Source organism: Colletotrichum jinshuiense, chromosome 2, assembly GCF_051148585.1.
Source record: "Colletotrichum jinshuiense chromosome 2, complete sequence".
Classification (NCBI taxonomy): Eukaryota; Fungi; Ascomycota; class Sordariomycetes; order Glomerellales; family Glomerellaceae; genus Colletotrichum; species Colletotrichum jinshuiense.
In genome coordinates, this window is record NC_139309.1 from 5017139 (window position 1) to 5040324 (window position 23186).

The 23186-nt window shown below is 54.9% G+C and overlaps 5 protein-coding genes across 5 annotated transcripts; 4 read left to right on the top strand and 1 right to left on the bottom strand.

The window, feature by feature from the left end:
* Positions 1-1143: 1143 nt before the first annotated feature.
* On the top strand, positions 1144-2326 carry EsH8_II_001311 (3-oxoacyl-ACP reductase family protein; the record flags this gene model as incomplete). Its single annotated transcript, XM_083264609.1, has 3 exons — positions 1144-1242; positions 1318-1581; positions 1658-2326. 3 exons carry the CDS (start codon positions 1144-1146, stop codon positions 2324-2326), a joined length of 1032 nt encoding a protein of 343 aa, XP_083121931.1.
* Positions 2327-4039: 1713 nt separating this feature from the next.
* On the bottom strand, positions 4040-6012 carry EsH8_II_001312 (ERMES complex Ca(2+)-binding regulatory GTPase GEM1; the record flags this gene model as incomplete). Its single annotated transcript, XM_083264610.1, has 2 exons — positions 4040-5913; positions 6003-6012. The coding sequence occupies 2 exons, from the start codon at positions 6010-6012 to the stop codon at positions 4040-4042; spliced, it is 1884 nt and encodes a 627-aa protein (XP_083121932.1).
* A 1952-nt stretch (positions 6013-7964) lies between these two features.
* EsH8_II_001313 (WD40-repeat-containing domain protein) lies at positions 7965-10334 on the top strand (the record flags this gene model as incomplete). The annotated part of the gene is made up of 8 exons (XM_083264611.1): positions 7965-7969; positions 8142-8844; positions 8902-9069; positions 9118-9494; positions 9541-9826; positions 9892-10083; positions 10141-10216; positions 10273-10334. 8 exons carry the CDS (start codon positions 7965-7967, stop codon positions 10332-10334), a joined length of 1869 nt encoding a protein of 622 aa, XP_083121933.1.
* A 6480-nt stretch (positions 10335-16814) lies between these two features.
* On the top strand, positions 16815-18862 carry EsH8_II_001314 (or S-antigen, N-terminal domain-containing protein; the record flags this gene model as incomplete). The annotated part of the gene is made up of 4 exons (XM_083264612.1): positions 16815-16879; positions 16973-17116; positions 17182-17944; positions 18005-18862. 4 exons carry the CDS (start codon positions 16815-16817, stop codon positions 18860-18862), a joined length of 1830 nt encoding a protein of 609 aa, XP_083121934.1.
* A 2310-nt stretch (positions 18863-21172) lies between these two features.
* EsH8_II_001315 (uncharacterized protein) lies at positions 21173-22784 on the top strand (the record flags this gene model as incomplete). Its single annotated transcript, XM_083264613.1, has 2 exons — positions 21173-21271; positions 21417-22784. 2 exons carry the CDS (start codon positions 21173-21175, stop codon positions 22782-22784), a joined length of 1467 nt encoding a protein of 488 aa, XP_083121935.1.
* Between the last annotated feature and the right edge of the window lie 402 nt (positions 22785-23186).

The window sequence follows — 23186 nt, forward strand, 5'->3', positions numbered from 1 at the left end:
CCGGCGCTGCCGGCCGCTCATAGTGTAGTCGTCCGCGCCGTCGGGGTCATCTCCCACTTTCGCCCCTTGAGCCAGCCCCTTTGCGCCTAGAGATTTTTTTTATTCCCAGGCCCAACCGGCCTCTTGACTCCACTGCGCCAAAGTGACCTGAACCGGCAATTTCGTTTTGACGCCCAGCCCAGCGCAACGTTCTATTTTGTCCTCGCTTCTTCGCAAGACGATTTGCCCCCGTCCACCATCACAACCAAGGCGAAGCGCCGTTGCCGGCCGTGGAAACCCTCACTTGGGGACAACCAACCAGAGGCCGCCCGACTGCGATCGCAGCGCCGCATGTCATCCCATCTGCCGTCTGCTAGCAGGGGTGCGTCATCGTCCGCCAGTGATGAAGAAGACCTGGTAGTCGGTCACGGACAGATGACCACTGGCTGGTGGCTGGTGGCTGGCTGGTGGCCGATGTCCTTCTCAGTGCCGGGAGAGGGATATAGCACTGATACAGTGTAGGCAGACACCATCTCTCGGGTCTTATCCATCAAGACACCTCTTGACATTTCTCCCAACTCTTCTCGTATCGCTGTGCGCCTCCAGGAAACCTGGAAGAAGCTGTGCGGCTCAAGGCCATTCATTCAGCCTTGATACACCCCCTCGCGGGCATGTTCCCGACTGCAAGTGCCGGCGATCAAGCGATCAACAACAAAGTTTGGTAGCAATAAACCAACTCTCCAAGCTCCGTGCCCATAGATGATGGGTACGCTGCGCTGCCAGAGAACTTTGGATTCCCCAAGGCATCACCACACAAGCCTCCAAATGGTGTGCAGCCTTCATGACCGAATCCTTACCCTTACAGCTGCAACAACTGGGGGGTGTCCTTCCTTGCATGTCTGGTCGGCGTACAGAGTACAGAGCTTGCAGGAGCTATCGACTGTGGCGGACAAAGTTGAGTTGGGAGCAGAAAAGTGTGGACTGGGCCTTGTCTTACATTGGTCATCCGGGAAGATCGACACCTCAGACTCCCCCGCGCCGCCACACCATCTCCAACGCACGGGAGACCTTGGCCAGGCTGACGTTCGCTGGGAGGATGCATGTGGCAGCCTTTGCAGTCTTCGTCATCCTTCACACCTCTCAAGCCCGCTGTAGCATATCTGCATGGACGTCGCACGCACTGACGATAATGCCATGACTACCGACCCCAGTCAAATGGCTTTCCGAGCCGTAACGCACTGGCTTCAGAGCCAGACTCTGCCGGTATTCTGCTGCACTACACCGGCAATCCGGGCTCGGATGCCATCAGACATCGACGCTGACACGCCTTTATCACAGTCTCATCTGAGCAAAGCGCTGAGCCAGCAGCATCAACAACAGCAGAGCCAGTCCCCACAGATTAGCGAGCAAGAGAGCGGCGTTCACGAGAACGGCCATCACGATAGCGTCGCCAGGCGCGCATCCTCTGCTCTGTGGACGAAACCACTACCGCAGCTTCCCCCGCCCAACATGTCCTTGTCGGGTAAAGTCGCCATCGTCACGGGCGGTGCGCGAGGCATTGGCGCCGCAATCGCTTTGAAACTTGCCAGAGAGGGGGCCAGGGTGCGTCTACCCATTCTCACAGCTTTTTGAAGGAACCACAGCTAAAGCTAGCTTGTCTTGATTCGCCTGAATAAAGGTCGCCTTCACATTTGTAAACACTTCGTCAATAGCAAAGGCCCATGAGGTCATATCCGAGATCGAGGCCTGTGGCTCCTCAGCCACCGCCATCCAAGCCGACGTCTCAAAGCACCAGAAAAAGGTCATAGAGAGGACTATGATGGCCTTTGGCGTCACCAAGATCGACATCCTCGTCAATAATGCCGCCGCGACCCTCAGCGCGACGCTCGACGACACTACCACCGAGGACTATGATCGCATCTTCGACACGAACACGCGCGCCGTCTTCTTCATGATGCAGGCCGTCAAGCCCCACATTGCGCCGGGCGGGCGCATTATCAATATCTCGTCTGTCGCGGCCCGCGCCGACAGCCCCGGGAGCATGGCGTACGCGGGGAGCAAGGCAGCCGTTGAGGCGTTCACGCGCGTTGCGGCCCGAGAGATGGGGCAAGCCCACGGAGTCACGGTTAACTGCATCAGCCCTGGCACCGTCAAGACCGAGATGTTCGACTCCCTTCCGGACGACCAGCGCAGTGCGGATCTCGAGAGGGCAACCCTCACGCCTGCCGAGGCGAGACTGGGCGCTGTTGAAGACATCGCCGACGTCGTCGCCTTCGTGGCCAGTGACGAGTCGAGGTGGATCACGGGGACGGTTATACCGGTTAACGGAGGCCGGCTGATGAACTGAGCAACATAAACGGATGGTTTGAAGCAACAACAAAAAAAGTTCTTAATGAGTATTGGGGCAAGTGGCTTGGCTGTATGATGAGCTGGTGTACGATGAGTCCGAGACATCGGGATTTTTCTGCGTTCTTGGCAAATTCTTGGTGCAACGGGGCTGGTTCAGGTCAGGCCGGGTATGGGGCCATGCGGTGCTACATGGATGGTGCTTTATTGGAATATTTGGGTTTGCTGCCAGCCCTTACGCTGGGTATTTACTTCTTATTGTGTATGGCTATGTCAGCGTCTTTTTTTTTTCTCTCTATCTCTGAGTATACGGCCGGAAGTTTTCAATACCACTTAAGTTTTATCCTTTTATGAACTTTACTACGTACGTTGGGCCGGCACGTCTCGAGGGAATGGCAAATTGCGACTTATTGCAGCGTTAGTTGAACAGCTATGGTTTGGATGATGCCTCTTCATGGATCCGGGGTTGCCTTTCACGGTCAACTCAACACCGAACCAGTCTGAAGGGAAGTCCAGAGCCAGATGTTATTCATACTATACATGGATTGCTACACGTCCACGACGGGTGGTAGACGGCGGCAGGTGTTCGGACTCAGTGATGTGGCAACCTGGTTGTAGACGTCCCCGTGCGCAAAGCGATACAGCCAGCCTCGCTGAACGCGATCCAGCTCGCCGCCTACAACGGCCCACGGCGAAGCGGACAGCGTGGCTATATCGTTCTATCTTAGTCTTCAAACGTCGTTGCAAGCAGGCAGTAGGCACTCGCTTCTTGGCACGCTACTGCCTTGTTGCTGTAAGGACCTAGGTCGTCGCTGGGCTGCGGAACAAAAGTCTATGTCGAGAAAGTCAGTACAAATTTATGGAGAAGGCTTCGAGTCACCTATGAAAAGTCACAGCAGTAGTCCCTAGGTAGTGGAATCCATCATTCGCAAGGCACGGCCTAGGTCTAAAGGGGCGCCAAGATTTCGTTGTAATACACGACACCGCCTACGGGATCCTCAAAAGCTCAGAGCTGGCTCTTGACTGGCCGAGCAGCCAGGTCAGGTGCCGGTTCTCTCAGTTTTTGGGCAATGCTTATTCCTCATCGATAGATCTTGTCGCCGATGGGCTTCATTGATGGTTCCTGTCCCTGGAATCTGAGAAGGAAGTGGTTCCAGGCTTCAGACAGACCCATGAAGCCAAACCTTTTGGTTATAGATAGAGGGGAAATAAGCTTTCCCTGGACAGGCTCTGAGTATTTGCAGCTTTTGGTGCTTTCGGCTTATATATGGATCGCTGCTCTTGATGCTAACCTTTGATTTTGACCGGGTCATTCCAAACAAAATTTACGTAGGGAGTAAGGTACAGAGTACAGCTATAAACTTCTACTTTCTTCAAATACCTTGCTGTACAATCTAGTGCGTGACCATCTTTGGGGATTCATATCAACTTACATGACTTCAACAGAGACACCCTCCATTTCGGGTAGGAAGCAATCAGGCTATACCAAGCATCGTGTACAACAATACCAAACGTTAACCTGTGTGAGAATAGCACGTGCAAGAAAGGAAGCGTTGGTATTACTTTGATTATAGACTTAAAGTTCCTATTATATATATGTAGGGCGGAGTTGGGTATCATAAATGTGTTTTAGCGAGTGGATGATTAGACAGCGAAACCGCGCCAACCCCGAGCTGATGCAGGTGGAAAGCAGCGCCAAAGACATGATCTATCTCTACCCGGACGTAGTTGACCGCCGCCAGATCATGAACGCAGCGACTCCAGCGCAAGCTGTGGCGCCCAAGGCGAGATACAGGCCTGTCCTGTCTGGCAGCGGCTCCTCGCTCCGGGGAAAGGCGGTGCTGGGGTTCGTCGCCGCATCAGCCAACGCGATAAACAGCTCGCTAATACTTGACCACTTGACAGTGACATGAAGAGGCGTGCTCATCATGAGGCTCGAGGTATATGTGTCTGGCTGCATCTCGCTGCGTTGCGTTGTTTTGTCCTTATCCGCCTTTAAGGCCGTGTAAATGTTGGGAAGATCGTCCAGCTGCGGGTAGCGCTTGCGCAGCTCAACAATGTGGGAGAATGAGTCAGGATCCGAAGAATCGTACGTGTAACAGATGAGATCGCAGGCGTCTAACTTAGCCTGGTTTTCTAGGATAGCTGGCTCAAGCTCGCCCAGCTCTTCTAGAATAAGATAGCATTGCTTTCCACCAGGAAGCTCGACGCTATTGACAGCCCGTCGCGGCTTGATTGTTGGCCGGTAAAGGTTGTCAAAGGGGCGGTTCAAGAACGCATCCAACAGCGATGACTTGCCAGCCCCGGAAGCACCCAAGACGTAACACAACACGACATTGCGTTCCACCTTGCCTGGGCGCCTTCTCCTTTTGCGTGATTTGGTGACCTTGAGAGCAGCCGTTGTCGTTTCCCGCGCGTTTACGGGCTCGAAACCCAAGTACGCAAGATACTCGAGCGTTGTCTTTGGCTCCATGAATGTGGTCATGCTCCACTGAGCGAGCCAACCCTGCAGGGTGACATGCCCTGCTTCATTACGCACTGTCGAAGACGGGAAGGATGTTTCGATCCAAGAGGCAGGAAGCCCGGGGGTCGGTGCAAACAGAGCCTCCAATTCTTTGTCGTTCAGGCCGCCATCGTTGTCCTTATCGAACAGCAGGAACAGGTCCACGAAGAAGCGATAGCCTGCAGGGCTCAGCTCCGCAGAAGAATACTCGGGCACGTCAAATTTGGGGTGCAGGAAGCTGTCCTCCAAGCTCAAGCTGTCCGTGTAGCGAAACTTGCGCAGTATGATCCATATCGTCTCGTGCCGGCCCTTCTCCGCGTATATTTTGTTCAGTTGCAGGAAGCCTCTCTGGTCAATTCCCTTCTCGGTCGATATGTGGGGTATAGTCTTGCTAATTGAGAGCTTAATGTTCTCCAGGTCCTCTGCCGTCAAAGGCTTGTCAAAGCACTTGGATTGAAAGTTGTGCATTTCTTGGTCATTGAGATACCCATCCTGGTCCTTGTCGCATAGATAGAATATCCGCTTCAACGCGTCGACGCAAGCTGGCTTGAGATTTCCCTCCTTGTAGTCGAACAGCGGGGCGATAGGATGGGTAACGGCCTTCTGGCAGAGGAAGAAGACTTCGTTGACATTACGGTGCTCCCTTGCACTTGAGCGAATACACGAATCAATCTCGCGGAACTCGGACATGACGGGTAGCATCTCGCCCTCGACAACCTGTGGCGTGTTTCCCTCGCCGGTGAGGTCGGATTTGTTCGCGCAGAGGACGACAGGGACGTTGACGCCGAGGGAGCGGAAGTAAGGCATCCAGAAGAGGGCGACGCGCTCATAGCTGTAGTGGTCCGAGTAAACGAGGAGAATAACGTTGCATTTTCGTATCTCTTTCCTCAAGGTAGTTCGGTCTTGAGGCCGGGCAGAGGTGTCGACAATCGTGGTGGTGACGTTCTCGGGGGTTCCGAGCTGGGGAGGGATCGTAATGGTAGGGAGGACGGATTGGATTTTGTTGGAGATGAAGACGTCCTTGACCAGCGAGGCAATGAGACTGGACTTCCCAGTTCCCTCGTCGCCACAGACGCAGATGCGCACTACAATCGAGTGCGAGTGGTCAGTTTAAAGCCCCAGGTTGTGGATGCGGATGTCGAGACAGTGCAGAGCTGCCCATCAGGCCACCTACCAGAAGCCATGATTAAGATGGTTAGAGCTTAGAGAGCGGTCTCTACTGCGATGCCATGGCAGGGTGTTCGCCGGATGCTGGTGGACTAGGTCTGGCTCGACAAGTTGATCAAAAGCTGAGATGGCGGTGGAAGCTGTTTGCTGGGTCTCGCTGGTTTTTGCTTGGGTCGACCCTCTTGTCGAAGCTTTGAAGCGGGTAGGACGGGCATCTGCAGGTGACGGGGGTAAAGTTCGAATGACGACCTGATTTGCAAGGATCACTCCGGTGGGGGACCACCTGGGAGGCACTGATAGCTCGGCGGCACCAGCGCGTCGCCGACGTGAGACCCGCTGAGGGAGAAGCCGATTCAGCGGATTACCGCTGTGCAACTCGGGGTAAAGGACATCCTGATCTACAGAGCTCAATAGAGCACCTACGTATCTTACATAATAAGCCTTTTCTTTTCTGTTTATAGGCAAGTGCCACCTGGAGCAAGAAAATGAGTGCAACATGACTCAGCTCAGAGCAATATCCCGAGGTCAAGTGAGCTTTCCAGAGAAATGACCAAACGGAATTACGGGAAATTGTCCAAGTGAAATGGGGTTGGGTTGGCTCTGGTCCCTGGATAGCTGACGTTAAAAACGGCAGCTTGGAGAACCTACAAAGACTCGTTTCCCCAAACAATGTCGGGTTAACGATGCTTTCATCGTGCTTCAGTCGCCGCCCTCCCTCCTCCAGTTGCATCGTTGGCCACGGTCAAGTCAAAGTCGGCTTCCTTGCTTCAACCAATGGACACGTTTGGCACTTCCGCCCAAGACATGTCTTAATCCGCCCCTTCACGCCAAGATAAAGGGCACACTTCAGCCACACACCTACTATTTCTCGAGCAACGTGGCATAGAATTTGATATCGAGCTGAAAGATGCATGGATTTTGTTTTCCTTTTAGCAGCATTGCCCATTGTCTTCCTGTCTTCCTATTCGTAGACTCTGAAAGAGTAGCATGGCCCGATTCGATTGGGCCGTGCAGAGACTGGGCCTCTCACTACTCAGCAGAAGCCTCGCGATTCCCAAAGGCCACCAACACAGTGGGATTCTCCAATGGCCATGAAGTCATGCTGCCCTACTGGATCCTCTCTCGGACAGGCAGCCCGAGAATGCTTTGACTGGGCGACTCCAGCACCAATGGCCTCCTTCTCCAGCTTTTACCCCACACTTCCGAGGGTCCCAGGTGCAGTCTCACCAAATTAAACCCGGCCGTCAGGGACGACTTGTCTGGCGCTGCAGACTGCTGCCATCACCCCCGCCAAATGGACCCCCTCCTGTTCCTTCCACCACTCACGTTGCAGCAATCGTTCTCCAGACCCCAGGCTGACCTGCCTTTCCACGCCTTCTTCATGGGCAAGTTGGATGGCGTATCCCAGGAAGGGACATGGCCCCGGGACATCGGAAGGCGGGGACCGGACCAGGACGAGAGGCGGCCTTGGGTCGTGGCTTGCTGGGTTGGGGTTGGCGCATCTTTGCCCCGAACCAACCTACCAACCTCAACCTCTCCATTAATGCTCGCGACACCTCACTCTCCTGCGTAGACACGAGGCCTGCCCCCGACTTCACCTGGCTGTTGGCGCGCACCATTATTCCCCTCCTGCACGACCTCTCTGCCATCCGAGTTCCGGGTTCCTGAAAGCCATCATATCACCTGGCTGTACGACCTTCCCAATACGTCAATTGTCGTTATCGGCCTCCTCTCTACATCTCCCCACCGCCCTCGCTGGGGTCAGACGCCCTGAACCTCCACCGCGGCAGCCAGTGACGTGAGGCAGAGCTCACGACGAACGCCCATCCCGAACCTCCGATAGTAATCACCGCAACATTTCGTCGACGTCGCGGCCCCCTGCTCTCCCCTTCGGCAGCTTCGTAGACCGTGTTCGACCACCGTTGTAATCAAGTGTCATCCTACTGGGGAATACATAATATAGCCCGTCATGTTGTGAGTATCCAGACCGATCGTGTCGTGGTTGCGGCTGGCAAGCAGTACTTGTGCGACGCCAACAGTTCGCAGCTCGTGTTGCTTCGCAGGCGCATAGCCAAGCCTTCCACGATGTCCGCAGTCGACGAGAAAGAAGCGCGGCTGACATTGGCACCTTGTGCGACACATCTAGCGTCCTTCCGCCTCCCCCGCGATATCCCTCGCACTCGGGCGCCTATGGCGCAATTGGCGCAGGCATCGCTCCCATGATCGAGACGAACAATATTCTCTCCAACCCCGAAGGGCCGGAATACCAGTTCCTAGTCGGCGAGGGTACCTACGTCCTAAAAGAAGACCTCCACCTCGCGACACCGCCCCCTCACCCCTCTGAAGCCCCCGTCGTGAATCCGAACCCTCTAGCAACGAACCCACAGCCTGCGACCGCGGGGACCAAGCTCTCCCTCATAAGCCTCGACCTGCGCGCCGCGCCGCCCTTCTTCTACAAGGGTTCATCCGCCACAACGTTATCTCTCGGAGGAGACATTCAAGAACACCCCAACGAAGGCCGATACTCGACCGAGGCTGGGCTCAGTAGTGATGGTGGCGGCGGGACATCCCTTAGCGACGTGCCCCCGACATCGCTGACCCTCGTTTCTGCACCGGCATTTGGCGACGGCAATACAGCGCTGGCGCCAGCCAACACCAAGGATGCGGCCAAGAAGAAGGTGGCCAAGCCGAAGAACAATATGACAAAGAGCAACTCGTCGTTCATTTCTAGGGTGATCGTCAACGAGAGTCTGGCCAAGAAGCTCCAAGAACGCCCGACTGACGGCGTGTTTGCCTTTTCTAACATCAACCGAGCGTTTCAGTGGTTGGACTTATCGTCGCCGACAAAGGTTAGGAAGTTCAGTACGGCAAACTACTCATTAGGGTTTGATACTGACTGGTTCCAGGCCGATTACTTGACCAAGATTCTGTTTACCAAGGCCCATTGTCTTTGCCACGACGTCAACCCAATCACCAAGAACATCTCGCACATCGATGTCATTATGGGCTTTTCTACCGGTGAAATTATCTGGTGGGAGCCCGTTTCACAACGATACACTCGTTTGAACAAGAACGTAGGTGTTTGACCCCCGGTATGCCGTGTGCCAGACTAACGTTGATAGGGAATCATCAACGGCACGCCCGTGTCTGAGATAAGGTGGATTCCTGGCTCCGAATCTCTGTTTTTAGCGGCGCACATGGACGGGTCGTTGGTGGTGTACGACAAGGACAAGGAGGACGCGCAATTTGCGCCAGAGGAGGAGTTGGCAACTAACGGATCGACGAATGGGGAGAGCGAGTCGACGAATGGGATCAACCACAACCTCAAGATCCAAATCAACAAGTCTGTCCACTCCAAAAACCAGAAGGCTAACCCGGTGGCGTCTTGGAAACTGTCAAACCAGCGGATCAATGCATTTGCCTTTAGCCCGGATAATCGACATCTGGCGGTGGTCTCGGAGGACGGCTCGCTCCGTATCATCGACTATTTAAAAGAAGAGTACGTTATCTAGTTTGATTTTGAAGTATTGGCTGACAGTTTCCAGGTTGCTGGACCTTTACCACTCGTACTATGGCGGCTTTATCTGCGTTACCTGGTCCCCAGATGGCAAGTACGTACTGACGGGAGGCCAAGACGACTTGATTTCCATCTGGTCGGTCGTCGACTCGGCCATTGTGGCGCGTTGCCAAGGCCACCAATCCTGGGTGACATCGGTAGCGTTTGATCCTTGGCGTTGCGACGATAGAAACTACCGATTTGGAAGTGTTGGCGAAGATTGCAGGTTGTGCCTTTGGGATTTCAACGTCGGCATGCTTCATCGCCCCAAGGCGGTACGTTGGCTCGAGCCAGGCATCGGAAATCCGGAGGACATAAGAAACACTAACTGTCAAGATAGGCTTCCGTCCACCACCGGGGCTCCGTGTCCTCACGCTTCGCCAACCCGCTGCAAAGACAAGAAACAGCGAACACTTCGGCGAGCCGGATCCGGTCCAACTCTACTATTTCTGGAGGCGCAGTGGACGAAGAGAGTGGCATCGTTCATCCAGTCGAGCCTAGAGCAAGGATTGCCATGTTGCCCCCTGTTTCTGTAGGTTGCACTGCACAGATTCTTACCGAGAGTTTCTTGGCTCACATTCCGGTGTAGTCTAAAGCGGTTGATACCCACCCCTTGTGTTGGCTCGAATTCACGGAGGAAGCTATCATCACGAGTTGCAAGAATGGTAAGTTAACCTTGTGCCGACATACTATATCAAAATGCTGATATGCAATATCAAAGGACACATCCGGACATGGAACAGACCGACAGACGCCCCGGTGCCGAAGGAGGGAGCATCTTAGCCGCTGTGTTTTTGGTTTCGGTTTGATACACATGTTGGTGCCCGGGTGTATGTTTAGCCAACGCAGCGTTATGCTGCTTGGAATTCCACAAGAAATTATGCTCGAATTCAGTTTATCCGGCATCATGCACAGTTTGGAAACTTTTTTTTTCGCCCGCAGGTCCATCTGTGATGTGCGCGTCTCTCATGAGGACGAGATGATCATGACGTGTGATCTGCATGTGGTTTGAGCATCAAGATGTCAGAGCTTCCCACCCTGAAGGGACCCTTGGAGACAAAAATCTGCACTTGCTGCAAATCGAAATGCGGCTCCGTGGTGGGCTCTCGGTCTTTGGCTCCCTGGGCGGCCCTGCGTGCGTGCGTGCCTGCTTGCTTGCTGCTTGCCACCTGGGTTGGCTGGTGCGTGCGTGCGTACACGGTGCGTGGGGGTCCCACCCTCTCTCGCCGCTCCGCCGCCTGCTGGCCGCTATCCCATGCCGAGCTATATCAACTGGGAACGGGTGTGTGGTGGGAACGGAAACAAGGTCAGGGAGCGGATAACCGGCCGACAAGCTTCATGATCCACGCACGAAAAGAAGCCGGAAGGGAAATCGAATGGTGCGCGGTGAGATGTCTGATCGGGAGGCAGCACATGCTCCGGGAACAAGTTGGGAAAGAAGAAAAATACCACACCCCCCCGAATAGCCTCTTCAAATGGCCATGGATCTTGGAGTCGAGAGTGTGTAAAGCAGGGAAGGGAAATTCCCGATGATCCACCTCGAACCGATATGCGACGAGGAATAATAAGGGGTGTCACAGGCAAGAAACCACCGCGACTTCGCCGGTGGGCGGAGTCCTTTCACATGTCTAGCGACAACGACACGCGGTGCGATGATAGAGCTGATAGAGGCTCTGAGTCGTCGAGGGAGGCTTCATGAGGCTTTTTAGTTGGCGCAGCTGCAAAGCGTATATTATGCAGTAGTATCGCATACCATGTTTTCCTAGTGTCTGAGATGCATGCAGGCGTATCGGGAGATCCACGTGTATGTATGCAACGCTCATTTTGAATTTTTTTCTCTCTCTCGTCGGGCTCGATTGTGAGCCCCTCCCGGCGACAAGGTGTAGGTGTAGATAACGGGTAAGTGGTCCACATTGAGTGGTTTGTGTGCATCAAGGAGGTTAAGAGGTCGGGAGCCAGGAGGCAGGGCTGAGGACGGGCTCCACAGCCGTGGTCCAAAGTGAGCGTTCTAGAGGTCAGAAGTGGCCCCTAGTAAAGGGTGTGGTATCAAGGTTCTCGTCTAGGACGCCTGAGATGGATGAGACGTGCGGCGTGCCCCTTCTTTTCCAGTGCTGCAAAGGGCCGAAGGCGAGTGATTTCGGCGGGTGGGGATGGCAAGCGGTAGTTGGCGAGATTTCGAGATGGGGCCAAGCTTCGTGAGTCAAGCTTGGTGCCCGAGATGGATCATGGAGGTTCAAGATTGTTGAAACGATGGGGCTGTTTGGGTATTCGGACCATTTGCAAGACTTTCGCACGCCCGCTCAGCTCCGACGGACCTCAGTCGATTAACATCGCTGGCGCATATATGCAGTGAACGATGCTCAGGCCATGATGCGCGCTGGGACGAGACTGGACCAGGCTCAGACGAGACGATGGAGTAAAGAACCAGAATACATGCGGAAGAGATGGCATGTTGGTATCAGTGGGCCCTGAGTGATCTGACATCAGAAGCAGGCATGATGCTATCTTTGCACACGCCCAGGCTTGATAGGGTGGAGGCCCGCGGTTGCGGATACCATCTGCGGCAGTCGGCGAGCTGAGCCGTTGGGACGCCAACTCTCGTAGCAATCTAGAAATGTGCGCTAGCAAACTGCGTACCGCCGTACCTTGAGCCTGCCATCGTACTTCGTAGCCCAGGAAGGTCGTTGGACCTTCGACCTTTGGCCCCTTGTAAAGTTGCGGCCCTTCTGCTGCCTTGATCTAGTTCTAGTGTATCTCGGCCTGGTGGGATAACCGCTCTCTGCAGGCGGAGACTGGTGGGTAATGGTTTGAGTTCGCTTCTGCTAGTTATCCGCCCTCAGCGCAGACGGACTGGGTTTATCGACTGGGATGCTTGGATATCAAGATATTGTGTGCATCGACTATTCAAACCAGCCGGAGCCGCGAGTGAGATGGCGAGGAAGCGGGCGTTGCGTGCGTGGCTAGCTTTGGATGCCCTAGGGTTTCGTAACTGGAAGTGAGATGATAGCCAGGAACCAAGAAAGCTTGATTGTGGCGGCGGGTGGCTGCAGCAAATTGAGTCAAGATAGCGTCGTTCGAGTCTGAGAGCCAGGTTTGGCGATGACACAATTCCGACTTAAGATTCGGCGAACATGCCCCTGTGGGCGTACCGAGGACAGTCTAACCAATGTGACTTTGGCTGCAGGAACTTCGCCGGGCGCTGAGCGAGCGCCAGCTGGCTCCGTTGACATAGGCCGAGATTCATGTCCGTATCTCACAGGCTCCCATTCGGCGTAGCTCCGGGTTCGGTGCGGCTTCGGACCGCTGCACGGTGATTTTGCGCTTTAGTGTAATTTATCGCTATCTCGGAGTCATTATTCCTAGTGCGATGGCTATTGGTTGCCAGCCACCAAAGGGTGTGGTTTTTTATTCTTCAAAACTCGCAATCGGAGCAAAAACAGGGTTGAAGGCGCCATTATCAAATTTCAGCGAGGAGTCCACATGCCGAGTCGGTGAGAGGTCCAATTTTTTTTCCCTTTGGCTCTCTTGCTGTTCCTGTTGGGGGTTTGGAAACCCTCGAAACTGGAGAACCGTCACAGTGCGGACGGCCCTGGCCGCAAAATCGTATGGTTATGAATTGATTTCTGTTTCTGGCTCATGCGTTTTCTTGTGCAGTTCAGGCGTGTAAGCGAAAGCGCTGCAACCGCGGCATCGTGAGATGACAGGCCGGGACTTGACGGGACAGAACCCTAGACGGCCGAGGATCCAGGAGTCGTCGCCCTTCGCTTCGAGCTGGAACGAGGAACGGAGGAATCCTGGCTCTAGGGTAATCTAGGCCTGGTGCTTATCGGTGGGGATTTCACCGAACCCTCGCTCGACCTTCAGAATTCGTGGCAGGGCTCGGTCCAGGTGCTAAAGTGTTTCCGTCTCTCCTGGCGACGATCTTCCAAGCACCCAACTGGGCCCTGGCAGGGGAGAGGAGCGCTGCAGGTCCTGTGGATATCACTGGATCCGTAAAAATGGTATGCCCAGACCAGCGGGCGGACGGTCTGGAAGGTCTGAAATGCCTTCGTCTGCTGAGAATGCTGCATGCGGTAGACCACCATCCCGTGCAGATGGACCTGCCAGGGGAGGTGGACAAGTTGGCTTGCATCGGTTTCCCGCCGACTTGCAGATGCCAATACGGAGGAATCATACACTCAGCCGAGACCGTCACTCATTCAGCAAAATGCGAGACCCCCAGGCTTGCCATGAGGCACTTGATCAGAGATTTGCGAGGCGTGCGGTGATGAGCCGCCGGAATCCCCGTGTGACAATGGGCGCGGGGTGCCGCAAACATCAGTTTCGACGGTATCGTGAGACTCTGGCCATCAGGTGCAACTGGGGTTGTGGGGACGTCATGAAAATGGCGACTACTACCCTGCACTGCACTGCTGCAGGGCTCGATTTTGCACATGCTGTCTGGAAACAAGCAACGGCCAACAGTGATCTAGGTTGGAGTCGCTCAGATGCGAGTGAAGTCATTCCGGCTTGCTCTCCTCATGAGTCTCATGACTTTGGTGAAGCTCATGACTACTGGCTGCATGAGAGAGACAGTCGCACTGGGGTGGTCAGCGTCATCCAACATAGCCTCGCCACGGCGATTGTCGATAGCAGTGGTGGGGGGTTGCCAATCTTGTCCGCACAAGGAGACAAGCGGCCGCGTATGGAAGATGATGGGCGATGCAATCAGCGAACACGGGTAAGACTGGCAGCTGAAGATGGAGGAACCCCCGTTGTGCAATGGCGAGTGTTCATGGGAGGAGTCTTGGCTCTTTCCGTTCTGTGCAGCTTGCTTCGCGAGATGGATGTCAAAGCCGCGATGGTGACGATGGCGTTTTCGAGGCGGTCTGCTGGCGTCGTTTGTATTGTGTGTGGCTAGCGTTAGGCAGTGTCTAGGCTACATTGGCCATGGTGACCGTCGATAGGTGAGACTTTGGGTGCGAACCAACAGCTGAACAGGGACAGGCATCGGGCAGCAAAATCTGCGAGACGGTCAGCGAGACAACTACCTATCTGGCTGCCGCACAGTAGTGTGATTAGCGGTACGCCGTAACGGACGGAAGAAGCATCGCCCGCTGCAACGGGGCAGGCCTGGTGTGGTGGTAACATCCCACGCGAGGCCCACTCAGCCTGTCTTGTCTCGCTCTGTGCTTTTCTTCAGGAGCGGGCGTCTCATTGCCAGGTGCAGGCACACGGCAGGGAGGAGGCATGGCAGGACCCATAGCTTCCATCCAGCTTCCATTCCATCGCGCGATTCAGGCAGGGGGCCAATCAGTGGCGTCAAGCGGCAGCCTTTCGGCCCTCCCTCGCCTTATCCGTCGGATGAACGCCGGGCGGCGGCAACACCGTCTCAGGTGTTTTATTTTTACTTATTTTCATCGTCTCATTTTGCTGGTTTGCTTGGCTTTGTCACTGACGCTGCTGAGTCTTCAGCGAGTGACGAGTTCAAAAGTCACAGGCAACCAGCATGACTTGCAGTCTACCGCCGTCATGAATCGGTCTGAGCAGCCATCATGGCGCATGTCCGTCGGAGTTCCTGCATTTAGGCGCATCGGGGGCTTGGCTTCGCATCGCATTTACGACGGTTTGCAGACAGGCCGTATCGCGGGCACCTTAATCCCATCTGGCGACACTGCGCACGCCGTATTCCGCGCGAATAAGATGCACACCGCAGTACTCTCTCAGCCGGGCGCAGTCTGAGCAAGTGCACGCGCTCGAACCATGTGTTTCGATTGCAGTTGCTTTCCCCCCTTTCTCCATCGTCGATTTTGCCTTCCCTGTCTGTCTCTTCCTTTTTACCACACTGCATATCGCATTTTAGGTAATTTTCCTGTTTTTTTTGGGCCACCATGCATCCATCCATGCACCCATGAATCCATGGCCACACGAGCCAGCAGAAATCAAGTCGACCCCCCCAAAGAGGCAGAAAACCACGGTTTGGCGATAGTCCATTGACACGAAGAATTTCTAGATACGCTGCATGTTTCGTAGGCTCATGGTTACGAAAGCAAGTATTTCGTATTACAACTTGCATCGTCCAAGGAAACTACCAAACCGACCGGGCCAGCACACCCACCAGGTCAGCGAAATAAATAAAAATTTCCCCCGGCGCTCTCTTTAGCCCGTCCCAGCTCTGAGCACCGTCTCATCAGAGGCGGGAGAGATAGCAATGAAGTGATGACAGGAATCAGACGCAAGCTCAGACTCAGCATCGGCGTCGGGCCAGCCAGCCGCAAGGACCAGCCAGCTCATGTGAGAACGCGCCATCTCCAAGGTAGGCTGAGTCTGGATGGTTACACCCTCTCAGGCACGGAAACATTGCGAGCGAACCGACGTCGTGTGTTCCGTCACGACTTTGTATACACGCTGGTTTGACCGAGAAACTGACCATGATTCACCCACGCCCCCTCCCCCTCCATGTGCTTCAGAAGAGGCAAAGGCGAAAAGAGCACATCCCACTTTGCATCCACCAGCGCCAGGGCACCGTCGCCGCCGAACCCATGTCTTGGTCCGGACACCACACACGGCAACCAAAAACACACACAGTGCTGGCCAGATACGCACCCGCACCCTCCTCGTCGTAATTGGATGGATCCGAAGACGTGACAGGGCAGGGGGGCCAAAGCCTCTCTTCCTCTGCGACTGTCACTGCCATCGGTCGGTGTCGCGTCGGGATTCTATACCCGGTCTCTTCATCGGGTCGCACGTACCATCCGTACCTTACCTCATTCTCGCCTGGCATCTGGCGCATCGACCCAGCCCTGCACCTCGTTTCCTTCTTCGCCATGGTTGCCTCCCCCCCGGCTCCGTTTTGGGCCGTCTTCCCTGCCCGGTGGCTGCCGCCGACCCTCATCATCCTCACAAGCTACGTACCGGGGTTGCGCCTGGGCTCTCCTTATCCTTTCTCCGTTCAAGGTTCATGGGACCCTGAACAAGGAACCTCTTCACACACTCTCATCTTTCTCCCGGCCATGCCCCACCTATCCCACCAAGAGCGAACCCGCCGAGGGGCGTGGGCTTCACTTTGGACCTGGGTGGGCTGCCCGTTTGTGAGGTGAGAGCACAAGCAAAAAGGCGCTTGGCCGCTTGCCCACCTTCGATCTGATGAATGTACTTCGTACCCAAAAAGACGCTCCGTCGATAAATATAAGCCCGTCTCCAGACCTCCCACTCTCAGATGTTTAGCCCGTTACCCTCTGACCAGGCATCCCGCTTGGTTTATGTCATCTCCAATCTTTGAAGATGCCGTCATTCAACCCATTCTCAACCGTTACGGGCAAGCATGCCGCTTCGCTCTTCGAAATCAGGTATGCGCCGTTGCCCCACGTCTCCAAATCCAACTTTTCCCCTACCCGTTCTCATCCTCCCCGCGCCGCCCGCTGACTTTTGACATTCCACAGGCTAGACAATGACTTTATTGTTTTTCGCGGAGGAGAGGACGAGTCTGCCGGTCAGATTCTCAAGGGCGTAGTGGTGCTTTGCCTGCCCACTCCGCTGAAGATCGAAGATGTCCACCTCCGATTGACCGGCAGCCTCCGACTATCGTATGAGTTGCTCCTTATTCCCGCACGTTCTTGCAGATCAGCCGGCTGACTTTCGCCCTCTATAGGTGGGATTATTCCAAGACTGCCGCGTCAGGCGTCTCCAGCCAAAAAGTCGACAAGACCACCACCCTGCTCCAACACCGCTGGGCTCCGTTCGTTGGCGGGACTGGTGGCAAGAACACCATCTTGCCCGCCGGCAACTATGAGTGGCCCTTCGAATTCACCCTCCCCGGCAACACGGCCGAGAGCGTCGAAGGAATTCCCGAAGCGAGCATCACCTACAAGCTCAAGGCTACCGTCGCCCGCGGCAAGCTCGCCTACGATCTGCACGCCTACAAGGCTCTGCGCATTATCCGCACCCTCGAACCCGCCGCCCTCGAGTTTTTACATGCCATGAGCGTCGAGAACATCTGGCCGAACAAGGTCGATTATTCCATCATCATCCCACAAAAGGCTGTCGTCTTCGGCGCCACAGTCCCCCTGCAAATGCGCTTCACTCCATTGTTGAAGGGCCTCGAAATGGGGGAGATTACCGTCAAGATGTTGGAAATCCGAGAGTGCACGCTACAGGGCCCCACGGGCAACATCTTCAAGGAACACAGGACGGAAAGAGAAGTTTCCAACTGGAAGTTCGATGTCGACCGAGACGAGCACTGGCACGATACGATCGAAGATACTGGTCAAGAGGGATGGTTGGTGGAGAAGAAGTTGAACCTGCCCAAAAGACTGCGGCAATGTGTCCAGGACCTGAACCACAACGGTATCAAGGTGCGACACAAGCTGAAGCTTGTTGTCGCCTTGAAGAACCCCGATGGTCACATTTCAGAGGTAAGTTGCAATTCGCCCAGTTCACTTGAATTATCCATTCAAGAGGCTAACATAATTTAGCTGCGTGCCACTCTGCCCGTCTCCATCTTCATTTCCCCGAACATGCCCCTCGACGAGCATGGAGTTCTCGTTGATCAGGCCCCTGGCTCCGCGCAAACCGAAGCAGCGGTTACCAGAATCGCGCCGCCTGGCTACGGCGAGCATGTCCTTGACCAACTCTATGAAGACGTTGACATGAGCGGTTTCCAGACTCCTGGTATCCAGTCTGGATTCAGCAGTCCCTTCTACGCCCAGTCTCGTGCTGGCTCTTCAGAGAACCTTGCTTCTCTTGCCATGATGAATGGCCATGGCGTCGCACCCGCCGCTCTTTCTCACCGCCTGCAAAACGTCTCCCTCGACCCCTCTTCTCGCAATACCTCGTTCAACTCTTTGAACGCCATCACAGAGGATCTAGCAGCACCGACATCCGTCCCTACGGGCCAAAACTCGCAGTCGCATTCGGTCGCATTGACACGCCATAACAGCGCCGAAGACCACCCCCCCAACACATTTTCATCGGGCCGCAACTCGCCTGAACATCTCGACTTCTCAGATCTGGCCACCTTGAGCAAGGTGCCTAGCTACACTACAGCCGTCAAGACCCCTCTACGACGTGGTGCGGGCAGCACTGAGGCGCTCCCGGACTACTTTTCTGCGATGAGCGCCCCGAGCACGCCTCCCGCGAGCGATGTCCCCGTTGCGGACCCGCTTAGCATGATTCCCGAGTCCCACGAGGGCGGTGTTAGCGAGCCCACCACACCAGGCGGCTCGCACCGCTCGTGGCACCGCCCGTCGAGTATAAGCAACTTGCTCCAGGCAGTTCAACACGGCGATGATCGTCGACTTCACCTCATTCAAGGACGGGAAAGGGTGTACTGAGTTGACATGACACGCGATCTTTTACCCTACTCATTTGATTGAATTACGATATAGAGGGCGGCAAGCACTACTTCAGGCATGGCATCGGCGTTGGATGGTTGATTAGGAACCCAAGATGGATAGCTTTTTGAGATTTTACAGGCTTTAGATTTGCGCCTTGGAGGCACCAGGACTCATCGGCAGCTCGGACACACGTACACGGATTGGTATAACACGACAAGGGATCTACTACTGGGGCAATTTTGGGAAGGCAATTATAGACGTATGGTATACCCACCGCTCAGAGCGCGGCATGTCAAATGCAAGATATCAAAAAGACTAAAGTCAATACTTGATTTACATAAATCACTGCCGTCCTACCATATAACCATGTGTAAACTCTGTTTATAAGTATACGATGCTAGTTCACTAGTGTTTTGAACATGGCAAACGTCGGACTCTATCTAAAGTCTAATGATATTGGCAATCTCCCCTCGGACTGCTCAGTGGTCGTTACAGGACCGCATACAATTACCAATCCTCCCCGACCTCATGACCAGACAGCACGCGTTCTGGTGCAGACTGAGCTCTATGCAATTCTTTCCTCTTCCGCCGGCACGCCTCGGCACGAAGTACTCGGAGTTGGACGTCCCGCTCGCAATGCCGAGCGGGCGGTAGCACGACGTTACGGTTCCACATCGGTGCGGCGTTGTTGCGGTTGTCGCCGGCCGATGTCGGACACCCCAACGAAGCCTGGGAACTGGCTGGGTCACGGGCTTACACCTCGCACCCAGTGTTTAGTTTCGGCACAGGCAAAGAACGAGTGGCTGGCGGGACCGGTGTAAAGGACCTTCTCGTCACTTCCCTTGTGCTGCGACCCTCAGTCATAAGTCGTCTTTGCCGACACCCTTACTGCCAACGACAACCTCACGGACACGGGCTAGTTTGGATAGACGGCGTGTGGGGAGTTGCTTAATTCTACTTGCTAAAAGCTTGACCTTCTTGCTTAGACGGCCTCGTGAGGTACAGGACCGTTCGAAGTCTCCAATTTCCACCGCTCTAGAATAACTTGGCACTTTGGCACACGTTAACCGAACTGTTGTCTTTGGGGGTTTCATAAGTAATTTCTCAGTTACAAGTGTCCGATCTGCTAACCCCTGGGCAGCGGTCAATGCATCTTGTATCCTCCCTGGTATCGGACGTATGACGAGCCGTGGCTGAAATAGAGACTAGACAGTCCTGCGATTGGGTCACGGAGCGTGCCGAAGCGGGCGATGCTGAACGATTCTTTTCACCACCATCATTAGCAGAGGGGTTGGGGAATACGCTAAACAATGTCACCTGAAGGGGGTTCTCTGGAAATCGAGTTCCGTTGTCCCATTGCAGACAAACCCACTGCTGTCAGCACTCAAATATCCGGGTCTATACCTCCCGAGCGCATGGCCAATCGGCACGACTAACCGGCCTCTGTGGCACGCGTGAAATGCATCCAGTCCCAACATGTCGTTCCTTGTCAGGCCGCAACCCTGTTTTTCAGACCCAGCGGTCGTCATGTTTGGAGCAGTGCCTCTGGATGACCAGAAAGCTTGACCAGGCGTGAAAGGCTATCCTGGTGAGCGCGACATTGGAATGCTCTCAATCTGACACCTCTGTTAGCACAGAGGTGTAACCTACACCCGTGCCACTATCGTCACTGTCGGTGAGACAGTCAGAGATCATCTCATCTCACTTAGCGCCGTTGTGCGTTGGAAAACCCAAGGGACCCCGTTCACTATCACATTGACGTCATACTTTGATTCATCCGTTGGCCTCCCTCCTAGCGTAGCCCGGTAAAATCAACCGATGGTGACCACGGGGAAATACCCTGAGCAGCTGAGCCAGTTCAGCCATGTAGGGTCGAAAAAGCGTCCTCAGTGGTCTCGCCCATTCAGCTTTCAGCAGGAGCAAACGGGTGGAATTCGTTCCTCAAAGTCGAGATCGTCACAGGGGGTAAAAGTTGACTCCACTTTGGGGGTCGAGCCTGGCGCTAGTGCCAAAAAGCTGTGCTGGCGCTGGTGGAGAACGTCATTCGACTGTGCGTGCAGGAGCTTGGGCGGTTTGATTACCAGCTGTCAATGGCGGGGGGTGGGAGATGGGACACATCTAATGTTCGCGCTTGGTGATATAACCTCTGCCCTCGTTGTATTTCCCTCGTCGACCGATCCAACGGCCGAAGCCTTCTGAGCGAACCTCCCAATAATACACACCATACCATAGCTATATTGCAGCTGGCGCACCGAAATTCCCAAGAGGCTCAAACACCGTACAATCCCATCTTGCACAACCGCGACCATGGCCGATACCAAAACCTTGCCCCAAAGGTCGGGCACGATCATGACCACTTCGACCAGCCTCAGCGACGATGCTGTCCCCGAGGTCGACCCTACCAGCGTAAGTACACCCGTTCAATCCGTAAATTGAAGAAAAGTGATGGACCGGACTTAACTGCGACTGTCTTGTTGCTTTTCGCGCATCTACCCTTCGACTTCCTTACAACCCCTTTTCCACTAGCCGCTGGCTAACATCCCGCGCGCAGACTGCTGGCCTTCTCGCGGAGCGACTTCAAGCCTGGAAGCATGCCGTTGGATACCTGGAGGACTACATGGAGGCTGTCGAGAAGATTCACAGGGTCCAGTCCAAGGAGTATGAGAAGGCCCTCAAGGCCATCTCCCACCCTTTGAAGGAGGGCCACCACTTTGACCAGAGCCTCGGCGGTGTTGCTGGCTACTTCGAAAACATGCGCGCCAATACCCAAGCGATCATTAACACTAATCTCGAGACGGAGAAGAGCATCAAGGGCTCCGTCATGCCTGTTCTAGAGCGCCTGCACAAGGAGATCAAGCACAAGGGCAAGGAGCTGGCCCACGGCGCTCAGAAGGGCGCCAAGGAGGTCGACAAGGCCCGCAACACCACGCAGAAGCACATTGAGCTCTTGGGCCAGCAGACCGCCGCCTTCGAGTCGGCCGGTGGCAAGATGCACGGCTCCGATGACCCGTACGTCGTTCACCGGGGTGTCTTGCACAGGCTGCACAAGCAGGTTCTCGAGGAGAACAACAACCGCAACGATCTTATCGCAGTCCAGAACAACTTCGAGGCCTTCGAGGCCCACGTCATTGAGGTCGTTCAGCAGGCAATGGAGGCCTTCATTCAGTTGACTGGAGGCCAGGCTGAGAAGACTCGCGCTCTCTACTCGGATATGCTGGGCGCGATCCAACGAGTCCCGGCCGACCTGGAGTGGAAGGCTTTCGTCGGCCGCAGCGGAGATCGCTTGGTCAACCCCAATGACCCTCCGCGCTCGGTCGAGTCTGTCACTTTCCCCAACATGGACCACTCCGCCGTCAAGCCATTGATCGAGGGCTCTCTTGAGCGCAAGTCGCGGAACAAGCTTTCATGGGGCCTCTCCACCGGCTACTACGTTGTCACCCCATCCAAGTTCTTGCATGAGTTCAAGGACTCTGATAACACCCGCATCGACCCCAAGCCAGAACTATCCATTTACCTGCCCGAGGCTGTCATTGGACTCCCCAACGGAGACAGGTTCAATGTTAAGGGCAAGGATAAAAGCGGGTCAATGAGTGCGAAGCTTACCGGATCCTCCGAGTTGGCTTTCAAGGCGCACACAGCTGCGGACGCGCAAAAATGGTTCGAAATCATCAAGAACGTTGCGGGAGCTACTGGACCAGCCGAGTCCAACTCGCCCGCCTCGCCTGCCTCGCCTGTTTCTGGATCTGACGAGAAGCTGGCAATTGCGACCCAGTCTGGCGCTCACTCGGGGCAAGAGGCAGGCGTGACTGGATCTGACCCTACTGCAAGTCCAGAGCTGATGAGCCCGGTTGACGGCCCATCTTCTAGCGCGGCGGCTGCTCCTGCTGCGAAGATACCCGTTGACGAAAAGAAGGCTTAAGGAACCCCGTGAACACCATCTTCGATTGTCTTGCGCCCACTCCAGTAGCAGGCTCAGCCTGATATCTGATCAAGTGCCCGCTCAACCGCCCCATTTTCGGCAAAGTGAGGCGAATGCCACGACGACATGGCAGAATACTACCCTCCTTGGTTGCCTGGCAGTCCATGTCTAGCCTTATGAGGCGGGCAAGCGCGGATGACTACAACAACACCACACCACTATTTCCGATTGGCCGCGCCACTTCTGAGCTACACTACAGCCTTATGCCTTCTTGCTTTCTTTGCTGCTCGTTCCAGCACCCGCGTTACGGGAGATACCACCCTGATTTTGTTAAAGTGGAATATATAGGAGTTCCTAATGAAGCACCATTTTATTTATTCACTTTGTCCAATGTTTGACTAA